This window comes from Trichechus manatus, unplaced genomic scaffold (genome assembly GCF_000243295.1).
Source record: "Trichechus manatus latirostris isolate Lorelei unplaced genomic scaffold, TriManLat1.0 scaffold00150, whole genome shotgun sequence".
NCBI lineage: Eukaryota > Metazoa > Chordata > Mammalia > Sirenia > Trichechidae > Trichechus > Trichechus manatus.
In genome coordinates this window covers 2634959-2655115 of record NW_004444086.1, presented here as the reverse complement: position 1 = coordinate 2655115, position 20157 = coordinate 2634959, and the positions used below count along the sequence as shown (strand labels likewise).

General features: G+C 37.5%; 1 protein-coding gene across 19 annotated transcripts in view; it reads left to right on the top strand.

Annotated features, from left to right (window-relative positions):
- Positions 1 to 20157, top strand: part of ANK2 (ankyrin 2) — a 773539-nt gene that overhangs the window by 564773 nt on the left and 188609 nt on the right. For all 19 annotated transcript variants that reach the window (XM_023740207.1, XM_023740209.1, XM_023740206.1 and 16 more), the window contains exons 3-4: positions 10616 to 10714; positions 13033 to 13131. In XM_023740207.1, coding sequence (XP_023595975.1) covers positions 10616 to 10714; positions 13033 to 13131 — 198 coding nt within the window. The remainder of the gene's footprint in view (positions 1 to 10615; positions 10715 to 13032; positions 13132 to 20157) is intronic.

Below are 20157 nucleotides of genomic sequence, written 5' to 3'. Positions count from 1 at the left end.
TAACTGGATAACTATCCTGATGTTAATCTAGGGGAATGAATAGTTAATAGCGCCCATTAGATGGTTAAATACAAATTGTCTCAGAAGTCTCTTTGGCCAAAACTAGGTAAGCTCATCTTGATGTTCTGATGAATTCAGAAACTGCCCATATTTTATGTCTTGATATGAAAAGGACCTATGTGCCTTAAACACCAGATGTGCAGAAGGCACTGCTGGGGAAATACTAGAACCCACCTGCTGTAGCTACCTAGTGCTGCCGTAAGAGAAATACCACAAGCAGGTGGTCTTAAAGAACAGAAATTTATTTTCTCACAGTTCAGGAGGCTAGAATTCCAAATGCTGGGCATGGCTGTAGGGGAAGGTCCTTCTTTGTCTATTTAAGCTCCTAGTAGCTGGCAATCCTTGGAGGTCCCGGGCTTGTAGATTTATCTGCCTCCATTGTCAGATAGCATCTGTCTTCCCCCTGGGTGAGTCTCTGTGTCTATTCTGGTCTTTTTATAACTCAGAAGTGATTAGGTTTAGGATCCTTCCTACACTGATATGGCCTCATTAACATAACAAAAGAAAAAGCCTATTTCCAAATAGGCTCATAATTATAGGTACAGGTGTTAGCATTTCAACACATATTTTGGGGGGACATATTCAATCTACAACACCTCCCTATATTTGTACCCAAATATAGAAAACCTGCCCAGTTCTACATGCAAATGAGGGGTATATGTCTAATTCTTTCCCACTACCCCACCCAACATAGCCGAAAATATCTAATGACAACAATCAAAAATCTTTTGAAATGTGGGCCAGTATTACCAACAGATATGGTAAGCTAAAGAGTATTAGGGTAGCTCCTGTGGGAAGATTAAATTTTTAGAAGTGTAACTTAAGGGGCTCATCAGAATATGTTAATTGCAAAATATATTTTCAATGAATTAGCTGAGTTGCACTATTGGATGGGATTATTTATCACTGTCCATTTTAAATATGACTAATTTAAATGTTAGCTAATATTTATAAGATAGAACATTTTCATTTTAAATCCAGTTGATGCTAAGTTGCTTTTTCTGATAACAGTGTACAATATATTCAATTGCTAATTAAATATATTTGTGGCAGAGTTTCCAAAAGCAAGACATCAGCATAAAGAAACTGCTCCCCTTCTATTTGGTTGCAACACATAATTTGTGTTTCAACTAAACTGGGTCTGCTATCATACTACTGGAAGCCCTGGTGTCTCAGTGATTAACAGCTTGGCTGCTAACTAAAAGATCGGCAGTTCAAATCTACCAGCCACTCCTTGGAAACCCTATGGGGCAGTTCTACTCTGTCCTGTAGTGTCGCTATGAGTCGGAATCAACTCAACAGCAGCGGGTTTGGTTTGGTTTTGGTTTATCATATTACTGAATACACGTCCTGCAGCTAGAGGACATGCATTCAATAGTCAGATAGCAGTCTCAATTTGATTGCATTTTAAAAGAAGGCAGAATAAGAATTTACAGCATGTTTAACTGGAATTTCATCCATCATTTGTGTCTTCATAATCGCTTTAATTTCAGTAGCATTAGAATCACAGAAACATTGAAGACACATGTATATCTTGGATTTAATTTGTATATTATATAGAGTTTTTTTCCTGGATGATTCCCTCATAGAGACTTTTTTGGTATAGTCTTGATTTTTTTTGATAAGATGCAACAATATTGCAGTGATTTGTAGTGACTTGTGAAAATGAAGTAGGCTACATTTTGAACTCATAAAGAGAGAACTGTGCAGTAAATTATAGTAAGTAATGTAGCACTGGGGTCCTTCTGAGGATAACTTCTCTTGAAATTGGTTAATCATATTTGAACTTCATAAGTTTTCAGATTGTTTCAGCTCCCTTCTTTTTGAGATAGTGTCCTGTTAACCTTTGTTAATGTTTTTCAAAGTTTTTGTCACTATTTATCGTAACACGAAATAGGAAGTCTAGTGTTCTGATAGTCTGATCCATAGCAAGTGAAAGCTGTGTTTCAGCTGAGCTGATGCTATAGAGTAAAAGGGGAAATATCTCCCAGAGGGGAAATTGAGAAGAGTGTTATAAATCCTTTAGACTTCAGAGATTTAATCACTCATATAATTGAAGAGGCTTTTTACACCTTTTTAAACATCTTAACACCAGAACTTTTCTATTCTGAGACTGTAGAAAGTTACATTCCAAGTTAATCATCCATGCAATTAGAGACGCATTTTACACCTTTTTAAACATATTAATCCCCCAAATTTTCTATTTAGAGTCCCTAGAAAGTTATATTCAGGGTAGCATTGTTGACAAGATGATTTTCAAGCCAGTCTAGAACACCCATTTAATCAGTAAAGGGCTTTATTCAGAGGCACCTTGGAAGACAGCCGTGACAGTCTGCTTTGAAAGGTCACAGCCTTGAAGACCCTATGGAGCACAGTTCTACTCTGCACACACGAGGTCATCATGAGTCTGAATCGACTTGATGGCAACTAACAGCAACAACAAAGACTGACTTTTTATTAAGCATGTATATAAAATTCTCTGTAGACTTATCACACATGCTGCCCATCTTAAAGAACTGTAGAGATAAATGAAGACCAGATCTAGGCTATTGTACCCTGGAGAAATTGCCCATTGGAGAGCCATTTTCCCAGTTCAAATTTTTTTCTAATAAAACTGTTGTCAAACCATCTCAACCCTTGGCATTTAGGTAATGATATTAATAAATGGCCCTGGGAGGCAGGGGTGAGGGATCCTGATTTATAGCATTTCCTGATTTTTATAGTATAAATATTTCCACCATGACAGGATAGGAAGACTTGATACTGGGTGTTTTAAAATTAAGGAACTAGAAAGAAATCACTGAGAAAAATGCTATCTTCTTGACTATCTCCTCTTCTTCTACTGATTACAACTCAGTAGCTGTGGGTGTTTTTAGTCATGGAAGGTTTAATCTGTTTTTGGCGGTCAGAGGCCTCTGGGGAACTTAAAGTGGGAAAGCATCCTCCATCTTCCCTTAGGAGACAATTTCCATTTTCAGGTTAATTTTTTTTAAGTTAAATAAACATGAACATTAGACAAAATAATTTTTAAAAGATAAAAATGATATAATGGGAAAATTTTAATGGGATATAAAAAGATCATTCAAAAGGCACTTTTTTTTTTAACCAAAAGAGATAAAAATACAGAAGAGCAAATAAAATGAAATGATCCCCCATTCCTCTCCTCTTAGAGAGGAACTTCATAAAGAACAGATTAACCTCGAAAGTCATACAAAGAGAGATTTTGTCATTTGACTCAGCCAGCCACTTCCCTTCAGGTTAGAGACTTACTGCACTTCACAGCATCAGATTTTAGAGAGAAGAGAACAATTCCTGGGCCAAAGAAGTCCAGTTGTTTGATAGGAAGGCCTCAAGCTCCTGGAAAAAAAAAAAATCAGTAAACCAAATATATTTACTCTTATTTGGACAACAATCCCGATTAATAATAATAATTATTATTATTTTGTGTATATATATATATATATACACACACACTGTAAGGAGGATGCAATCTTTTTCTTTCAAATATATTAAATAGTTTTGATTATTTACTAAAGTAATTTTATCAAAATATTGACTTTATGATTTCTTTAGATTCATTCTTTCATCCAACAATGTTTATCAAGTAGATACTTGTGTCAGGCATGGGGCCAAGTACTGAGAATAAGTCATTGAACTAGACAATCTAAGGTACTTTCAAAGTCTCAAGTTCTGAAGCCTCAGATGGAGACAGAGGCGGGAACTGAGGAAAAGGCAAGGCAGTTTCTTACAACAGACATTTTAAAACGTGAGATTTTTAAAATATTAGTTAGCTAAGCCTGTAGACAATTTCCAATTATTGCAATATTCCATTCTTACTGAAATAACTAATCCACTCTCCAAAAACATATATGTAATGACTCATTACACAGAATAAAAGATTTCTACTTGTAAATGATTTAACAAAACCGATAAAAACTATGTAGAAGAACATGTAGAGTAAAAAGATATCAATGATATTAAAAGCTCTTAAAAATCATCAGATTAATTTTTCCTTAGAATAGTCCTACCCAATGATCATATTACTTTTCCTTGAATGTCTGCCCGAATTGGTTTCCTATTTATGATGTAGGTTACATTTTTAAAAATTAACTACATTCTGTTACCAGAGACTTCATGTTGAATAATTAGATCAGAAACAACTTAACAATAAGGGGAAGTCAGCACAATTGGACTAAACCAGGAGCTAAGAAGTTTCCTGAACACAACCCAACACTTTGAGGGACAGAGTAGCAGGGCGGGGGTCTGGGGACCATGGTTTCAGAGGACATCTAGGTTAATTGACATAACAAAGTTTAATAAGAAAATATTCTGCATCCCATTTTGGTGAGTGGCGTCTGGGGTCTTAAAATCTAACGAGCGGCCATCTAAGATGCATCAATTGGTCCCAACCTACCTGGAGCAAAGGAGAATGAAAAACAGCAAAGACACAAGGAAAATATTAGCCCAAGAGACAAAAACAGTCACATAAATCAGAGACTCCATCAGCCTGAGACCAGAAGAACTAGATGGTGCCTGGCTACCACCAATGGCCATCTGTATAGGGAACACAACAGATAGTCCCTAACGGAGCAGGAGAAAAGTGGGGTGCAGAATTCAAATTCACATAAAATGACCAGACTTAATGGTCTGACTGAGACTAGAGGAACCCCAGAAGACATTGCCCCTGGACTCTCTGTTAACCCAGAACTAAAACCGTTCCCGAAGCCAACTCTTCAGACAAAGATTAGACTGAGCTATAAAACATAAAATAATACTCGTGAAGAGTGTGCTTCTTAGTTCAGGCAGATACATGAGACTAAATGGGCAGCTCCTGTCCAGAGGCAAGATGAGAAGGCAGAAAGGGATGGGAGCTGGTTGAATGCACACGGGAAATCTAGGGTGAAAAGGGGGAGTGTGCTGTCAGATTATAGGGATAGCAACTAAGGTCACATAACAATATGTGTATAAATTTTTGTATAAGAAACTAACTTGAGCTGTAAACTTTCACCTAAAGCACAATAAAAAATATAAAAAAAGAAAACAACTTAAAAGTGTAATGCTATCCTTGGTCTGGTAGTAGGAGTGAAAAATGGTACTTATTTGTTGAACTATTTTGTATAGAGTTAATACAGTTACCATACTTTACCTACTGGTAGAATTCAAGGATTACAAAACTCCATCTTTATCAAGTTTTTCTTACGTTGTTGATTCATTTGTAAAGTTTTCTAGGAACAAAGTTCTTGGAATATTCCAAAAGTGCTTTCATTCCTACCAGTTTGTACCAGTAAATAGTAGAAACCATGGCATGTGTTGATAGTACAATCTCTTTAGCTACTCTAACATAAATGTTGTTGAGGAACCAGGACCATCTTGCAAAAAGAAGAAAAACAAATATTACTTTATCTTTCAGTCGAATATGAAAGCTTGAGTACTTTGCATAACACAGTCTTTAAGTATTACATATATAGTGACCTGGAAACTGGAAATTTGCCATATAGTAATTTGTATTCCCCCCACATGTCTGTCAGTTTTTCATATAATGGGGGCTTGAGTGTCGTGGTGGTGCTGGAAGTTATGCCACCGGTGTTCAATTACAAGCAGGGTCATCCATGGCGAACAGGTTTCAGCTGAGCTTCCAGACTAAGACAGACTAGGAAAAAGGACCCGGCAGTCTACTTCTGAAAAGAATTAGCCAGCGAAAACCTTATGAGTAGCAGCAGAACATTGTCTGATGCAGTGCTGGAAGATGAACCCCTCAGTTGGAAGGCACTCAAAATATGACTGGGCAAGAGCTGCCTCCTCAAAGTACAGTCAACATTTCAGAACCTTCATTTGCTGTTGTGGCATGACTGAAAATGAGAATAAATAGCTGCAAACATCCATTAATAATCAGAATGTGGAATGTACGAAGTATGAATCTAGGAAAATTGAAAATTCTCAAAAATGAAATGAAACACATAAACATCGACATTCAAGGCATTAGTGAGCTGAAATGGACTGGCATTGGCCATTTTGAATTGGACAATCATATGGTCTACTATGCTGGGAATGACATATTGAAGAAGAATGGCGTTGCATTCATTGTCAAAAAGGATATTTCAAGATCTATCCTGAGGTACAACGCTGTCAGTGATAGGATAATATCCATACACCTACAAGGAAGACCAGTTAATACTACTATTATTCCAATTTAGACACCAACCACTAAAGCCAAAGATGAAGAAATTGAAGACTTTTACAAACTTCTGCAGTCTGAAAGTGATCAAACATGCAAACAGGACGCACTGATAATTACTGGTGATTGGAATGCAAAAGTTGGAGACAAAGAAGAAGGATCGGTAGTTGGAAAATATGGCCTTGGTGATAGAAATGATGCCAGAGATTGTATGACAGAATTTTGCAAGACCAGCGACTTCTTCATTGCAAATACCTTTTTACGCCAACATGAAGGGCAACTATATATGTGGACCTCGCCAGATGGAATACACAGGAATCAAATTGACTACATCTGTGGAGACGATGGAAAAGCTCAATATCATCAGTCAGAACAAGGCCAGGGGCCGACTGCGTAACAGACCATCAATTGCTCATATGCAAGTTCAAGTTGAAACTGAAGAAAATTAGAACAAGTCCACAAGAGCCAAAGTATGACCTTGAGCATATCCCACCTGAATTTAGAGACCATCTCAAGAATAGATTTGATGCATTGAACACTAATGACTGAAGACAAGATGAGTTGTGGAATAACATCAAGGACATCATAGATGAAGAAAGCAAGAGGCCATTAAAAAGGCAGGAAAGAAAGAAAAGACCAAAATGGATGTCGGAAGAAACTCTGAAACTTGCTTTTGAACGTCGAGTAGCTAAAGTTAAAGGAAGAAATGATGAAGTAAAAGAGCTGAATGAAAGATTTCAAAGATGGCTCGAAAAGACAAAGTAAAGTATTATAATGACATGTGCAAAGACCTGGAGATAGGAAACCAAAAGGGAAGAACAAGCTTGGCATTTCTCAAGCTGAAAAAAACTGAAGAAAAAATTCAAGCCTCATGTTGCAATATTGAAGGATTCTACGGGGAAAATATTAAACAACACAGGAAGCATCAAAAGAAGATGGAGGGAATACACAGAGTCACTATACCAAAAAGAATTGGTCGACGTTCAGCCATTTTAGGAGGCAGAATATGATCAGGAACCAATGGTACTGAATGAAGAAGTCCAAGCTGCACTGAAGGCATTAGCAAAAAACAAGGCTCCAGGAACTGACGGAATACCAATTGAGATGTTTCAACAAATGGGTGCAGCAGTGGAAGTGCTCACTCATCTGTGCCAAGAAATTTGGAAGACAGCTACCTGGCCAACTGACTGGAAGACATCCATATTTATGCCTATTCCCAAGAAAGGTAACCCAACCAAATGCGGAAATTATCGAACAATATCATTAATATCACACGCAAGTGAAATTTTGCTAAAGATCATTCAAAAGTGGCTGCAACAGTATATTGACAGGGAACTGCCAGAAATTCAAGCCAGATTCAGGAGAGGACGTGGAACCAGGGATATCATTGCTGATGTCAGATAGATCCTGGCTGAAAGAAGAGAATTCCAGAAAGAAGTTTACCTGTGTTTTTGACTATGCAAAGGTATTTGACTGTGTGGAACATAATGAATTATGGATAGCATTGCCAAGAATGGGAATTCCAGAACACTTAATTGTACTCATGAGGAACCTGTACCTAGATCTAGAGGCAGTCATTCGAACAGAACAAGGGAATACTGTGTGGTTTAAAGTCAGGAAAGGTGTGCATCTGGGTTGTATCCTTTCACCATACTTATTCAGTCTGTATGCTGTGGAAATAATTAGAGAAGCTGGACTATATGAAGAAGAATGGGGCATCAGGATTGGAGGAAGACTCATTAACAACCCACGATATGCAAATGAGACAACCTTGCTTGCTGAAAGTGAAGAGGACTTGAAACACTTACTGATGAAGATCAAAGACTGAAGCCTTCAGTATGGATTACACCTCAACATAAAGAAAACAAAAATCCTCACAACTGAACAAATAAGCAACATCATGATAAATAGAGAAAGGACTGAAGTTGTCAAGGATTTCCTTTTACTTGGATCCACAGTCAACACCCATGGAAGCAGCAGTCAAGAAATCAAAAGTTGCATTGCGTTAGGCAAATGTGCTGCAAAAGACCTCTTTAAAGTGTTGAAAAGCAAAGATGTCATCTTGAAGACTAAGGTGTGCCTGACTCAAGTCACGGTGTTTTCAATCGCCTCATATGCATTTGAAAGCTGGACAGTGAATAAGGAAGGCCGAAGAAGAATCAACGCCTTTGAATTGTGGTGCTGGTAAAGAATATTGACATATACCATGGACTGCCAAAAGAATGAACAAATCTGTCTTGGAAGAAGTACAACCAGAATTTTCCTTAGAAGCAAGGATGATGAGACTACTGTCACATACTTTGGACAAGTTATCAGGAGGGATCAGTCCCTGAAGAACGACATCATGCTTGGTAGAGGGTTAGTGAAAAAGAGGAAGGCCCTCAACAAGATGGATTGACACAGTGACTGCAACAATGGGCTCAAGCATAACAACGATTGTGCGGATGGCCCAGAACTAGGTAGTGTTTTGTTCTGTTATACACAGGGTCGCTGTGAGTAAGAATTGACTCGATGGTACCTAACAATAACAACAATTTGTATTTGCATCTGGTTCTCCTTATATGTATGATAAAATCTACTTTAATTTTATATCAGTGTCTTAGGCTGGGTTCTCTAGAGGAGCAAAACCAGTGAAGCATGTACATAAATATATAGAGAGATTTATTTTGAGGAAATGGCTCATTGCAATTATGGTGGCTGGAAAGTCCCAAATCTGTGGGTCAGGTGGCAGGCTGGAGGCTTCTCCTGACTCATATAGTAGCAGGGGCTGGCCAACCCCAAATCTGCAGGTCAGGCAGCAGGCTGCTGGCTCATGGGGTTCCAGCAGCTGGTGAATCCAAACTCTGCAGGTCAGGTAGCAGAATACTGGCTCACATCCCAAGAACCAGAGGTCAGAGGATGATGAGGGAAATGCAGGATCGAGAGAGAGTGAGCTTTGCCAGAACATCCATATATATTGGAAGCAAGCCATACCTCCAAGGAAACTCCCCTTTCAACTGATTGGCTGCTCACACCAGATAACAAAATGGAAGATGATTATATAACCACTGCGAATCATGGCCTAACCAAGTTGACGCATAACCTTAACCATCATAATCAGTATAATATATTTGTTGTTAGTTGCCATCGAGGTGATTCTGACTCATGATAATCCCATGTGTGCAGAGTACAATTGCTCCACAGGGTTTTCAAGCCTGTGACCTTTCGGAAGCAGATTGCCAGGCCTGTCTTCCAAGGCATCTCTGGCGGGGTGGGGGGTTCAATCTGTCAATCTTTCGGTTAGTAGTCTAGCACTTACACCATTTGTACCACCAGAAGACTTCTATAATATATATATAGACATCACATTTTGTGAAATTTTAAATGAGTTTTTTCAATGCTATGGTAAATAATTTTTCAGAGCTTTAGATAGATGTGAGTCAGATGTTATAGAACTGTCAGAGATTACATGATAAATTTTAAATTTTTGGAAAAAAAACTCAAGTCTAATCAGTTGACATAGTTCAAAATGTATTTCAAGTATAGAGTTGTCCTTTCAGAGTTGTATTACATTAGGAATTGTCCTATGGTCTTTAAATCACTTTTTATGAAAGGAACATTCCTCTACCATTTGTTAACATGTAAAAGCTTTATTTAAAGCTTCAGACACAAGTGCCTGGGTGGTGCCAATGATCTGTGCTCAGCTGGTAACCAACAGGTTGGCGGTTCAAACCCACCAGTCACTCCACAGGAGAAAGGTCTGGCGATCTGCTTCCATAAAGATAACAGCCAAGAAAACCCTATGGAGCCGTTCTACTCTAGTATCTAACACACAGGTTCACAAGGAGTTGGAATTGACTCCACAGCACAAGGCAGAAACAATAACATGTTTCAGAAACTATAGAATCTTATTTCTGGCCAGATATGTAGACTTTTTTCCTCAAAAGAAACGTAATTAAGTATTTCTTAATTAATAAAAAAAGGATCTTAAAATGAAGTCGCCAAATCCACATTTCAAATGAAAATATTTACTTTTTGCCTCTATGAATCAAAAACCTCTGAAAAATAGTCTTTCTGTATTTAATAGTGGAGCTCTGGTGGCACAGTGGTTAAAGAGCATGGCTGCTAACCAGAAGGTCGGCGGTTCAAATCCACCCCAGGCACTCTTTGGAACCCTATGGGGCAATTCTACTCTGTCCTATGGGGTCGCTATGAGTCGGAATCGACTCGATGGCAATGGGGTTTTTGGTACTTAATAGTCTCAAGCTAATGCAATAATAAAGAAAACAAGTGAACAGATCCGAGTGCTGTATATTCTCTGGGTTCTATAATTGCATAAGATCAGCAAATTGACTCCTCTCATCATTACCCCACCTCTGAGGCCTTTTTCCTTCTCCTCAGAATGGACTCAACGCTCTCCATCTGGCTGCCAAGGAGGGCCACGTGGGGCTGGTGCAGGAGCTGTTGGGAAGAGGCTCCGCTGTGGATTCTGCTACTAAGGTAATGTGCATGCTGGCAGAATTTGTTTTCCTTAGAAAAGAAATGAAATGATTTAACACTTATTTTCCCTGGTTGTACCAGAGGTTCCCGGGAACACCAAGATTCCTAACCAGATAGAGCTAAAAATGAAACCCTGTCTATTAAACTGTGAATTGTTTCTTTTTTGGGATATATCAGACATGAGACTGAACCAAGAGTTTCTGACATTTTAAAACCTATAAACTTAATACCTAATGTTTTCCCTTTCTTCCCTTCAATCACATAGAAGACTAGATCAACATAATCCTCTGAAGATAATGGCACCTATTTTTCTAAGGTTAACTCATTTTTTAAATAAGTTGATGTAGTACACTTCTCAAGAGAAACGAACAGGTAATTTTAAAGCTTCAAATAAATTGATATACCTTTAGATGTACTCATTTGATTTGGCGTGAGAATATACAAAATTCTTTCTACTCAAATGGAAGAGAGACTTAGAATCATGGGTTGAATTATTAGGGTAAAATTAGATTTTATCGCTATAATGTGTTTGTAAAGGATTGGACCGATTTTTAAATGAAATGTACAAGATGGCGTGGTATACTAGAAACTGTTGTTCGTTTGCTGATGCCGCTTTTGCTAAAATATATTTGAACCTTGTCTTTGAGAATTAATATAAAAAACAACAGACATTTTTAAAAAAAATTTGTCTTTTGAAGATGAAATTTTTATTTGGAGAAAAACAAAAAGTAGCCAATCAGAATCAAGTCTGCTGACCAAGGCTGGAGTGTGATAATATGGCCGGGGAAGCTGTGAACTGTGTGGTTAAGCACTCAAACCTCTGCCTGGGGCATTAGTCTGTTGAGGATGCAAGCACTGGAATAAATTAGGAATATGTGCAGTTAACCTAGATTTCCAACACTTCATGCATAACTGGCAAAATGTAGATTGATCGTCTTCACAGGATAGTAAACAGCAACTGTAGTGAAAATTAAAAAACAAAACCAACAAACCAAGAAACCAAACCAAAAAAAAATCCCATTGCCATCAAGTCAATTCCGACTTACAGTGACCCTATAGGATAGAGTAGAACTGCCCCTTAGAGTTTCCAAGCAGCCGCTGGTGGATTCGAACTGCTAACCTTTTGGTTAGCAGCCAAGCTCTTAACCAAAAGTTCTGGCAATTCCAATGAAGTCAAATCTGTAAGTTCATTGCATGCAATAAATCCCATACTTTGAATGTAAACCGAGAGTAAACTTTTTTTATTCAAGCTCCTCTTAATCACAGCAAATAAATGTTGAAAAATATTTAAAGAATATGGGTTTGAAGGTTTATCAAATTATTTGCCTCCTTGAGTTGCCCATATTAATAGAACCCATTCATTAAACCAACCATTTTTTGGGCTGCTTAAGTGCTTAGTTTGTCATTTTTTTTTCCCTTTCCTTGAAAGCATGTTAATATTTTAAATGTAGTTTTGCTTTTAATCATACATTAGAATTTTTAATCCAGAAAAAATATCCCATTTAAAGCGCCTCATTTAAAGATGAGACAACTGAGCCCTCAAAAGAGTAAGTGCATGGTCCAACGACTCCGTGTGAGGTAGTGGCAAAAAGCACTGGACTCTGAACTTCATGGCTTCAAAATCTACAGATTCCTGTTTGTTGGTTGGTTTTTAAATTGTGTTATTTATTTAGTCACATCACAAGTGTCTTTTAACCTCTTGGACAATAATCATGAAAGTTTATTTTTCGTTTGTGGTTAGTTTCATGGTTTGTAAATTTTGATGTAGCCAGTGTTAGAAATTATTGGTAACCTTGTGATTAATTTAAAGTTTATTTTTTCATTCAAAAAATTTTGAGCAACGACCATGTGCTACCAGGAGCTGGGAACACAGCTGTGAGCAAAGTCAGTGTTTACACCATGTAAAATCCCTACGTTTCTTTGCAAGGTGAAGTAAACTCAGTGGTTCAGGGAAGATTTTTTTTTTGTCGTTAACTTTTCCTTGTGGCAGGATTCTTCAGCTGTTGATTAAATGTCATAAAGGGGTGATATTGTCTCTCTCTATCACACACACATGCGTTCCACATTATTTGGTTGAGTAAGAACTCAGTCTTTCTATGTTCTCAATCTACGCTAGGTTTTGTGTAGGATACAAAAGCATGATAGTAAATGAAATGGCTAATGTTTTGATGGTAAAAAGTAATCCCTTCCCAAGGTTAGTTACTGTCTTAATAAACAAGTTGAAATAATCAGCATATTATTCAAATATGCCTGCATATTTTGATTTCTACGAAATTTGCTAACCTCTAACACTTTCTTTTTTTGTTTCTCTGAAACAGAAGGGAAATACTGCTCTTCACATTGCATCTTTGGCTGGACAAGCAGAAGTCGTCAAAGTTCTTGTTAAGGAAGGGGCCAATATTAATGCACAGTCTCAGGTATTACTTTCAGATTTGCTCCAATGTAAATGGATTTCAATTTGTAAAATAAAATTTGTGAAATTGATTTAATAGCTTTAGCCAACTGTTGGACAGATAAGTTTGCTATAAATACTTTATTAACTTATGCTATGAAATTTCTTATTTTTTGACATATTGTAGTCTCCTTCTTGATGTAACTGAAAATTGGACAAGTCTATCAGTGATTCAAGGACATTTTAAAAAGAATATAAATAGAGCTTTTTTCAGAATGACAGTGACATCTGTGAAATATGAATTATTCATGAAAGTCCCATGTTGCTCTATAAAAATATTTTATCTTCCAAAATTTTAAAGGTTCTCAGAAGATTAACATTCCAGTAGGAAACCTGCTGTAAAGTAGGAATCACACTGCTCTGATTACCTCACACCCCAAGTGTGGGCTTTTCAAAACTGCCTAAGAAACAGGCAAATCGAGCCCTACAGCCTATGATGCACGTAATTACACGTAGGAAATGCATCTTCTTGAAACAAAATCAGGATATTTTAAAAGAATAATTTTTTAATTAAAACACACTATACTATAAACTTTCTATTTTGTTTTCTGGTGGAAAAGGGGAGAAAATATTGTTTGGCCCAGAACTTTATTCTTGATACTTATTGTCTTAGTCTTCTAAGACTACCATAACAAAATGTCACAAAATGGATGGCTTTGAAGAACATAAATTTATTTTTTCAGAGTTCTAAAGGCTAAAAATCTGAATTCAAGGCATTAGCAAGGCTACGCTTTCTTTTTCTCTGTTGGCTCTAGGGCAAGATCCTTCTTTGCCTCTTTCAGTTCCTGATTGTTCCAGGGTTTTTTTGGCATTCCTTGGGTTGTAAACGGATCCTCATATGCTATCTTCCCTCAGTTTGTGACTCTCCACTCAGCAGTAATTAGGACTGGGACCCACCTTACTTCAGTATGACCTTGTTTAATTTAACAGACAACATCTGCAAGGAAAAACCCTATTTTTCCAAACAAGGTTACATTCACCAGTGCAGAGGTTAGGACTTCAACATATCTTTTTGGGGGACACAATTCAATCCATAACACCACACCTTTTCCCCTCCTCAAATTTCGTGTACTTCTCACATGCAAAATGTATTTGCCCCATCCCCACCCTTTGCCGTCAAGTCAATTCCAACTCATAGCAACCCTATAGAACAGAGTAGAAGGTTATAAATCTTTACAGAAGCAGACTGCCTGCCACATCTTTCTCCTGCAGAGCGGCTCTTAGGTTTCAACCACCAACCTTTCAGTTAGCAGCCAAACTCTTAACCACTGCGCCACCAATGCTCCTTTACCCCATCGCAGCATCCCCAAAGTTCTTAACCCATTCCAGCCTCCACTATAAGTCCAAAATCTCACCTTCTAAATCATCTAAATCAAGTATGGGTGAGACTCTGGGTATGTTCCATCTGGGGCAATATCCCTCTCCATCTGTGGACCTATGAGACCTGGAATACAAGTCATCTGCTTCCAAAATACAATGGTGGTAAAAGAATACAGTACACAGTCCCACTCCAAAAGGAAGAAATTGGAGGGAAAGAAGGGATCATGGGTACCAAGTTAGTCTGAAACTCAGCAAGGAAAATCTCATTAGATTTCAAGGCTTGAAAATAATTCTTGTTTTTCTGGGCACATTTGAGCAATGGCCCTGGCCCCTGGACTCTGGATGGAGGCCCTGCCCTTTGGCTTTTTGGTGGAGGCCCCTCAGCTTGGGCGGCAGCCCCACTCTCCTAGCCTATCAGAATGGTAACCCCACTCCCTTGGCCCTGGATGCCCCATTCTCCATCACATCTATTGTGGATTTATGGAGGAATTGAGGTGTATGTCTTCATAATCAAATCTATTCTTCCTTTTTAAAGTATTTTTTTATTACCCTTTCTGATAACACAGGCCATAACAAATAAGATACTGGCAAAATAAACTAGTTCCTCTCTATCCATTCTTTGGGATAGCCTCAGCAGGTCACCTTAGACAGGCCTTTGTGTAAGGATATCTATTACCTATATTGTTCATTTATTAGGTAGAAATGGCTATAGCTGTATAGATGGCACAAGTTTTGGACCCCAGAAATACTAAAGAAGATGTTAGACTCAGCCCTATTTTCTGTGACTTTGATTATTGAAATTATGACAGATGAGACATTATCCATTTTTATCTCTGGAATATCATACTATTTTAATTTATCACACTTCTTTTTCCTTGCAGCCCAAACTTCTAATTTTATACACATCAATGTTTTAATATGTTTTGAGAATAAGCCTTATTTTAAAATCTTTATTAAATGAAATTTACAAATTTGGCAATATCTGAAAAGAATGTATATTCTTTAAAGTATAATAGCATCTTAAGCTTGGAGACAGAAAACTCTACAAAATCTACTGTTTCAAAGTTAAGTGATTAAAACTTTTCTTTAAAGCAAGGGATCATCTTTTTTTCTTTAAAGCAGAGTTTTTCAAACTTTTACGTATATCATAACCACCTACAGTGCATGTTGAAACACATGATTTTGGGTCTCGTCCCAGAGTTTATGATTTAGTTTTGGGGTCGGGACTAAGATTATTCATTTCTTGAAAGTTCTCAGATAATGTTCATGATGCTGGTCCAGGGACCACCCTTCAAAAACCTCTGCTTTAGAGAATGTAAGAGGAAAATTGGTGTAAGAATGTTGCAGTTAATTCACTAAGTATAGATTAAGCTACATACCTGAATCAATAGTTTATGTGGTTAAAAAGCATGCAGATGAAAGCCTGGTTGAGTTCAATTGCTCATAAGTAGTATCTGTGAAAGGAACTTTGTTGCTTTTCTCAAATCAACTAGTTGAACATATTGATGTCATAAAAGTTGACAGATGGCAAATGCCAAAAGGTAAATGCTTGTTAAAAGCTATGGTATCAGTGGTTGTTGGGAATTTACATATTTTGGAAATTTTTCAAGGAGAACAAGCCAAATCATTTAATCAGTGATTTGCTTTCTGAGTCAATGCCCGATTATGCCAGTCATACTCATGCCAGATTATAACAAATCTTAAAATAATCTCTATTTGTACTGTATATAATTAACTCAATTCGTGATTTATATTGGAGGGAATTCTGATGAATAGCTTCAAGCTGATATTTATATTATGGGAAAGTTTTAGAATGAGACTAATTAATAGTTAATATTTAGAACTTTTCTAAATATCTAAGTCATCTGATAAGGCCTATGATATTATTTGCTATCTATATTGAATATAAGCAGCCATCATTGCCAATTGACAAAAATTTGTACTACTTAGAATGTTTTTTAATTTAATGATTGAACTTAACATAAAATTATCACATGAATTTACATAAAACAGGTTTAATATTTTGCCCCATATGTGAGAAAATTCCAAAAGGCATAGTTTTAGGGTCATTGAGGACTGATATGTGTCTTTTCTTAGTATATGGCTCTTCTCAGTCCTGTCTCATTTAAGACAAAGATTTCTTCATTGTGACAACACTGATCCTCAGGTGGCTGGATAGGAGCCATGCTCATGGTGGTTGGAAAGTCACTTCATTTTGAGAACCAGAAAAAGAGTATAGGAATCCAAAATGTACAACACAAGCTCTGATTTTTTTTCCCTCAAATTACACATTCTCCTACATCTTTCTGAGAACATAATTCAAGGCACTGAAATGCAGAATAAGACTGTATAGGAACTTTGGTGCCTATGTAGTTAGTTCTTTGCCTTTGACAGACTTCTGAGTTATTTGGAAATGGAACACTAGGGTTATTGCTGAATTCAGAAGGTAAACTCTCTGAAAAAGATCCAAAGAATAAATGTTCAGTAAAAATTTTCAGGTTGCAGAGACTAACACATTTTGTATATTTTCTGCATTCTCTACATAAACTATGACATCCATGCAGGCTTTACCTCCACATGACACAGTTCCGATGTTGGTAAGCAGTGTCCTTAATTCAAGAGTTCCAGATAAACACTATAAATGAAATTACATGATTGGTATCATAGCAATTAGCAAATGTTTATTTAAGTTTCTGTGTTCAACAGTGGTAGTAGTATGGTGTCTACTAAACCAGTTCTTGGTGTGGTTTTGAGTGTTGTTTCTGACCCTAACTCACCAGCTTGGTTCTTTTGTTTTCCTGGATTCGGTGGCATAGAGATCTTATAAAAATCTTCATGAAAGTTGTTTTGGTGGAGTGATGGGGCTGGAAGTCAGATTAGAAGCAGCTGAGGAATGTGATTTGCCTTTAGGATGGTCGCTTGCCTTCTGAAAACACAGTCAGTTTACCAGAAAATCTTTACCAGGCATATTAAAACCAAAAAACAGCTGCTGTAGAGTCAGTTTCGATCAGAGGCAACCATGTGTGTTTCAGAGTAGAACTGTGCTCCATAGAGTTTTCATGGCTGTGACATTTTGGAAGCAGATTGCCAGGCTTTTTGTCAAAGTGCTTCTGGGTGAGTTTGAACAGCCTTTGAACAGTCAGTAGTCCATCGCTGAATTTTTTGTGCCACTCAGGGACTCCATGAGGCATATTAACATCTTCTAAATAGTCTTACATAAGTAATGCAAGAATGTTTCCCATCTATCCATGTGGAACATTTCTTTGGCCACTTCTATAACCTGTAAATCTATTAAGCTCATATATATGACTTTTAAAAAATTGTTCCTATCAATTATATATAGTTATCAAAAATATTTGAATTGAAAATTATTTTTTTAAATACAGTGAAACCTGTGAGAGCTGGAACTCAATGGGACCTCCTTGTTTTTCTGGGTTTTGCAAGTTTCCTGCCTTTACCACTTTCCTATTGCTTGGTTTACTGGGAAATATTTGAGTTTTCCTTCTCTGACAGGTTTCTGCCTTACACAGGTTCCAGCTTTCTTAGGTTTTACTGTATTTTCAGTCATGAGTTCCTTTCAACTCTTATAGCACTTTTTGTTGACGTTTATTCCTGTTAATATTTGTTTATCTAGGTTTATTTCTTTAATGTGTATATCCAATTTCTGTAACACAGTAAACTTTAAAAAAACCCGTTGCCATTGAATCAATTCCGACTCACAGCAACCCTATAGGAAAGAGTAGAACTGCCCCATGGGGTTTCCAAGGAGTGGGTTCAAACTGCTGAACCTTTAGGTTAAGCAGCCGAGCTCTTAACCACTGTGCCATCAGGACTCCAGTAAACTTCTTAGGGGCAGATAATCTTTCTCACACTTTATAATTTTACGATTTGGTACAATGCGTTGCACATGTATGATTGGAGGCTGAACATACTCTTCATGGGTAAGCAATGGTTTGGTCATGTATTCCGACCATTCCTAAGAGTAGAAGTTAATAACAACACAAATAATGCTATTGGCCATAAGGTGCTACCCCAGATGCATTGCATAATTGTTTTTTGATCATTTACTCTGTTATTATCAATAACAACTGAGACTCAGATGGCTGATTTCGTTTGCCCCTAATCTTCATTTATTGTCAGCACTGCTTCTCATAGTTCCCATACAGTTCTACCTTGGCTACAAATCCCAAAGTATAGTTTTTAAAATCCCTTTCTTTTCTGGTCCAAATCCTGTTCAGGTCCAAATAAACTGACTCTTCTGAAATAGAAACTATGCAAAAGGCTTTTGTCACTTAGTATCTTTTGTGAAGTATAAATGCTTTAGCTCTGCAAAATATACAAAACGTGAGAGATTTTGCTGTTTCCTTCAAGGAGAGGTGGCCTTAGAAATGTTCCCTCTTTAATTTTTCTCTACAAAAACATGACGTTATGTTCTCGCATGAGAGTATTTTTCCTTTAGCTTTTTATTACATTCCGTGTATAGAAAATTAAGATCAGAATGACCACTGTAATAAGGCAAAGAAAAAAAAAGTCTGTTTGTTAAAAAAAAAAAAGCAAACTTGATCTTAGAATAGATTATCTCTCTAGTCAGCAGAAACTGAGGGAAATTATGGAGGATGCATTCAGTGAAGCTTGTGGCCTGCTGCAGCTTTCTGACCATCCTTCATCTTAAGCAGTGAAGCCTGTGAGGTGAGAAGCTCTGAGAGTTGTAGAGAGAAAGGAAATTGTGATGTCGTTAAGGAAAGAGAATTTCTGGGAGCTCCCACGAGACTTCTCAAGAAGTATGTATCCAGGGAGCTCAATTTGTGATGGAACAGACTCCAGGTGCCACAAAACTACTGGCCTCATCAGTCTGCATAATATATTTATGTAATAATATCTTGCATTTAGACTCTTAATTTAAAGTGTATTATTATGTGCTGTTTCATCTCTTTTTCTCATTACAGCTGTGAGAACCATCAATGATTATACCTGTTTTAGATACGGGATAAATTGAGGCGTAAGAACAGAAATGAAGTCTTATAACAAATTAGCAATAGAGTCCCCACCCATGGTCATTTGGTTTGAACGCCTTCATTCAAAATAAGCCTCAGCATAAGTTCACTGTTTCCTGTTAAACTGTCTCTACTCCTGCCACCTCCCCCAGGGAGGTCCAGCACCTGACTTACCTGCCACAAGAACTAGCCACCGGTTTTGATGCCACAGATTCTCTGCAGGGCTAGGCTCTCAGATGCTGGCGGTAATGAAAAGCATTCCGCAAGACCTAGGCAACTAGTTAGTAAAGGGATTCATGTTCACTGTGATGCCTTACCCATAATCTGGACCTTTTCATTCAGCCATGCATTCCCTTAGAGAGTTCTTTTACCAAACACAATTTTTTTTTCTTTTTCTTTTTTTGTCTTCTTATTTTTGTGCTTTAAGTGAAAGTTTACGATTCAAGTTAGTCTCTCATAGAAAAATCTACACATACATTGTTATGTGACCCTAGTTACTCTACCTATACTCTGACAGCACACTCCTCCTTTCCATCTTGGACCTTCTGTGTCCATTCACCCAGTTCCTGACCCTCCCTGCCCTCTCATCTCGCCTCTGGACAAGAGCTGCCCATTTAGTCTCATGTATCTACTTGAGCTAAGAAGCACACTCTTCACGAGTATCATTTTATGTCCCA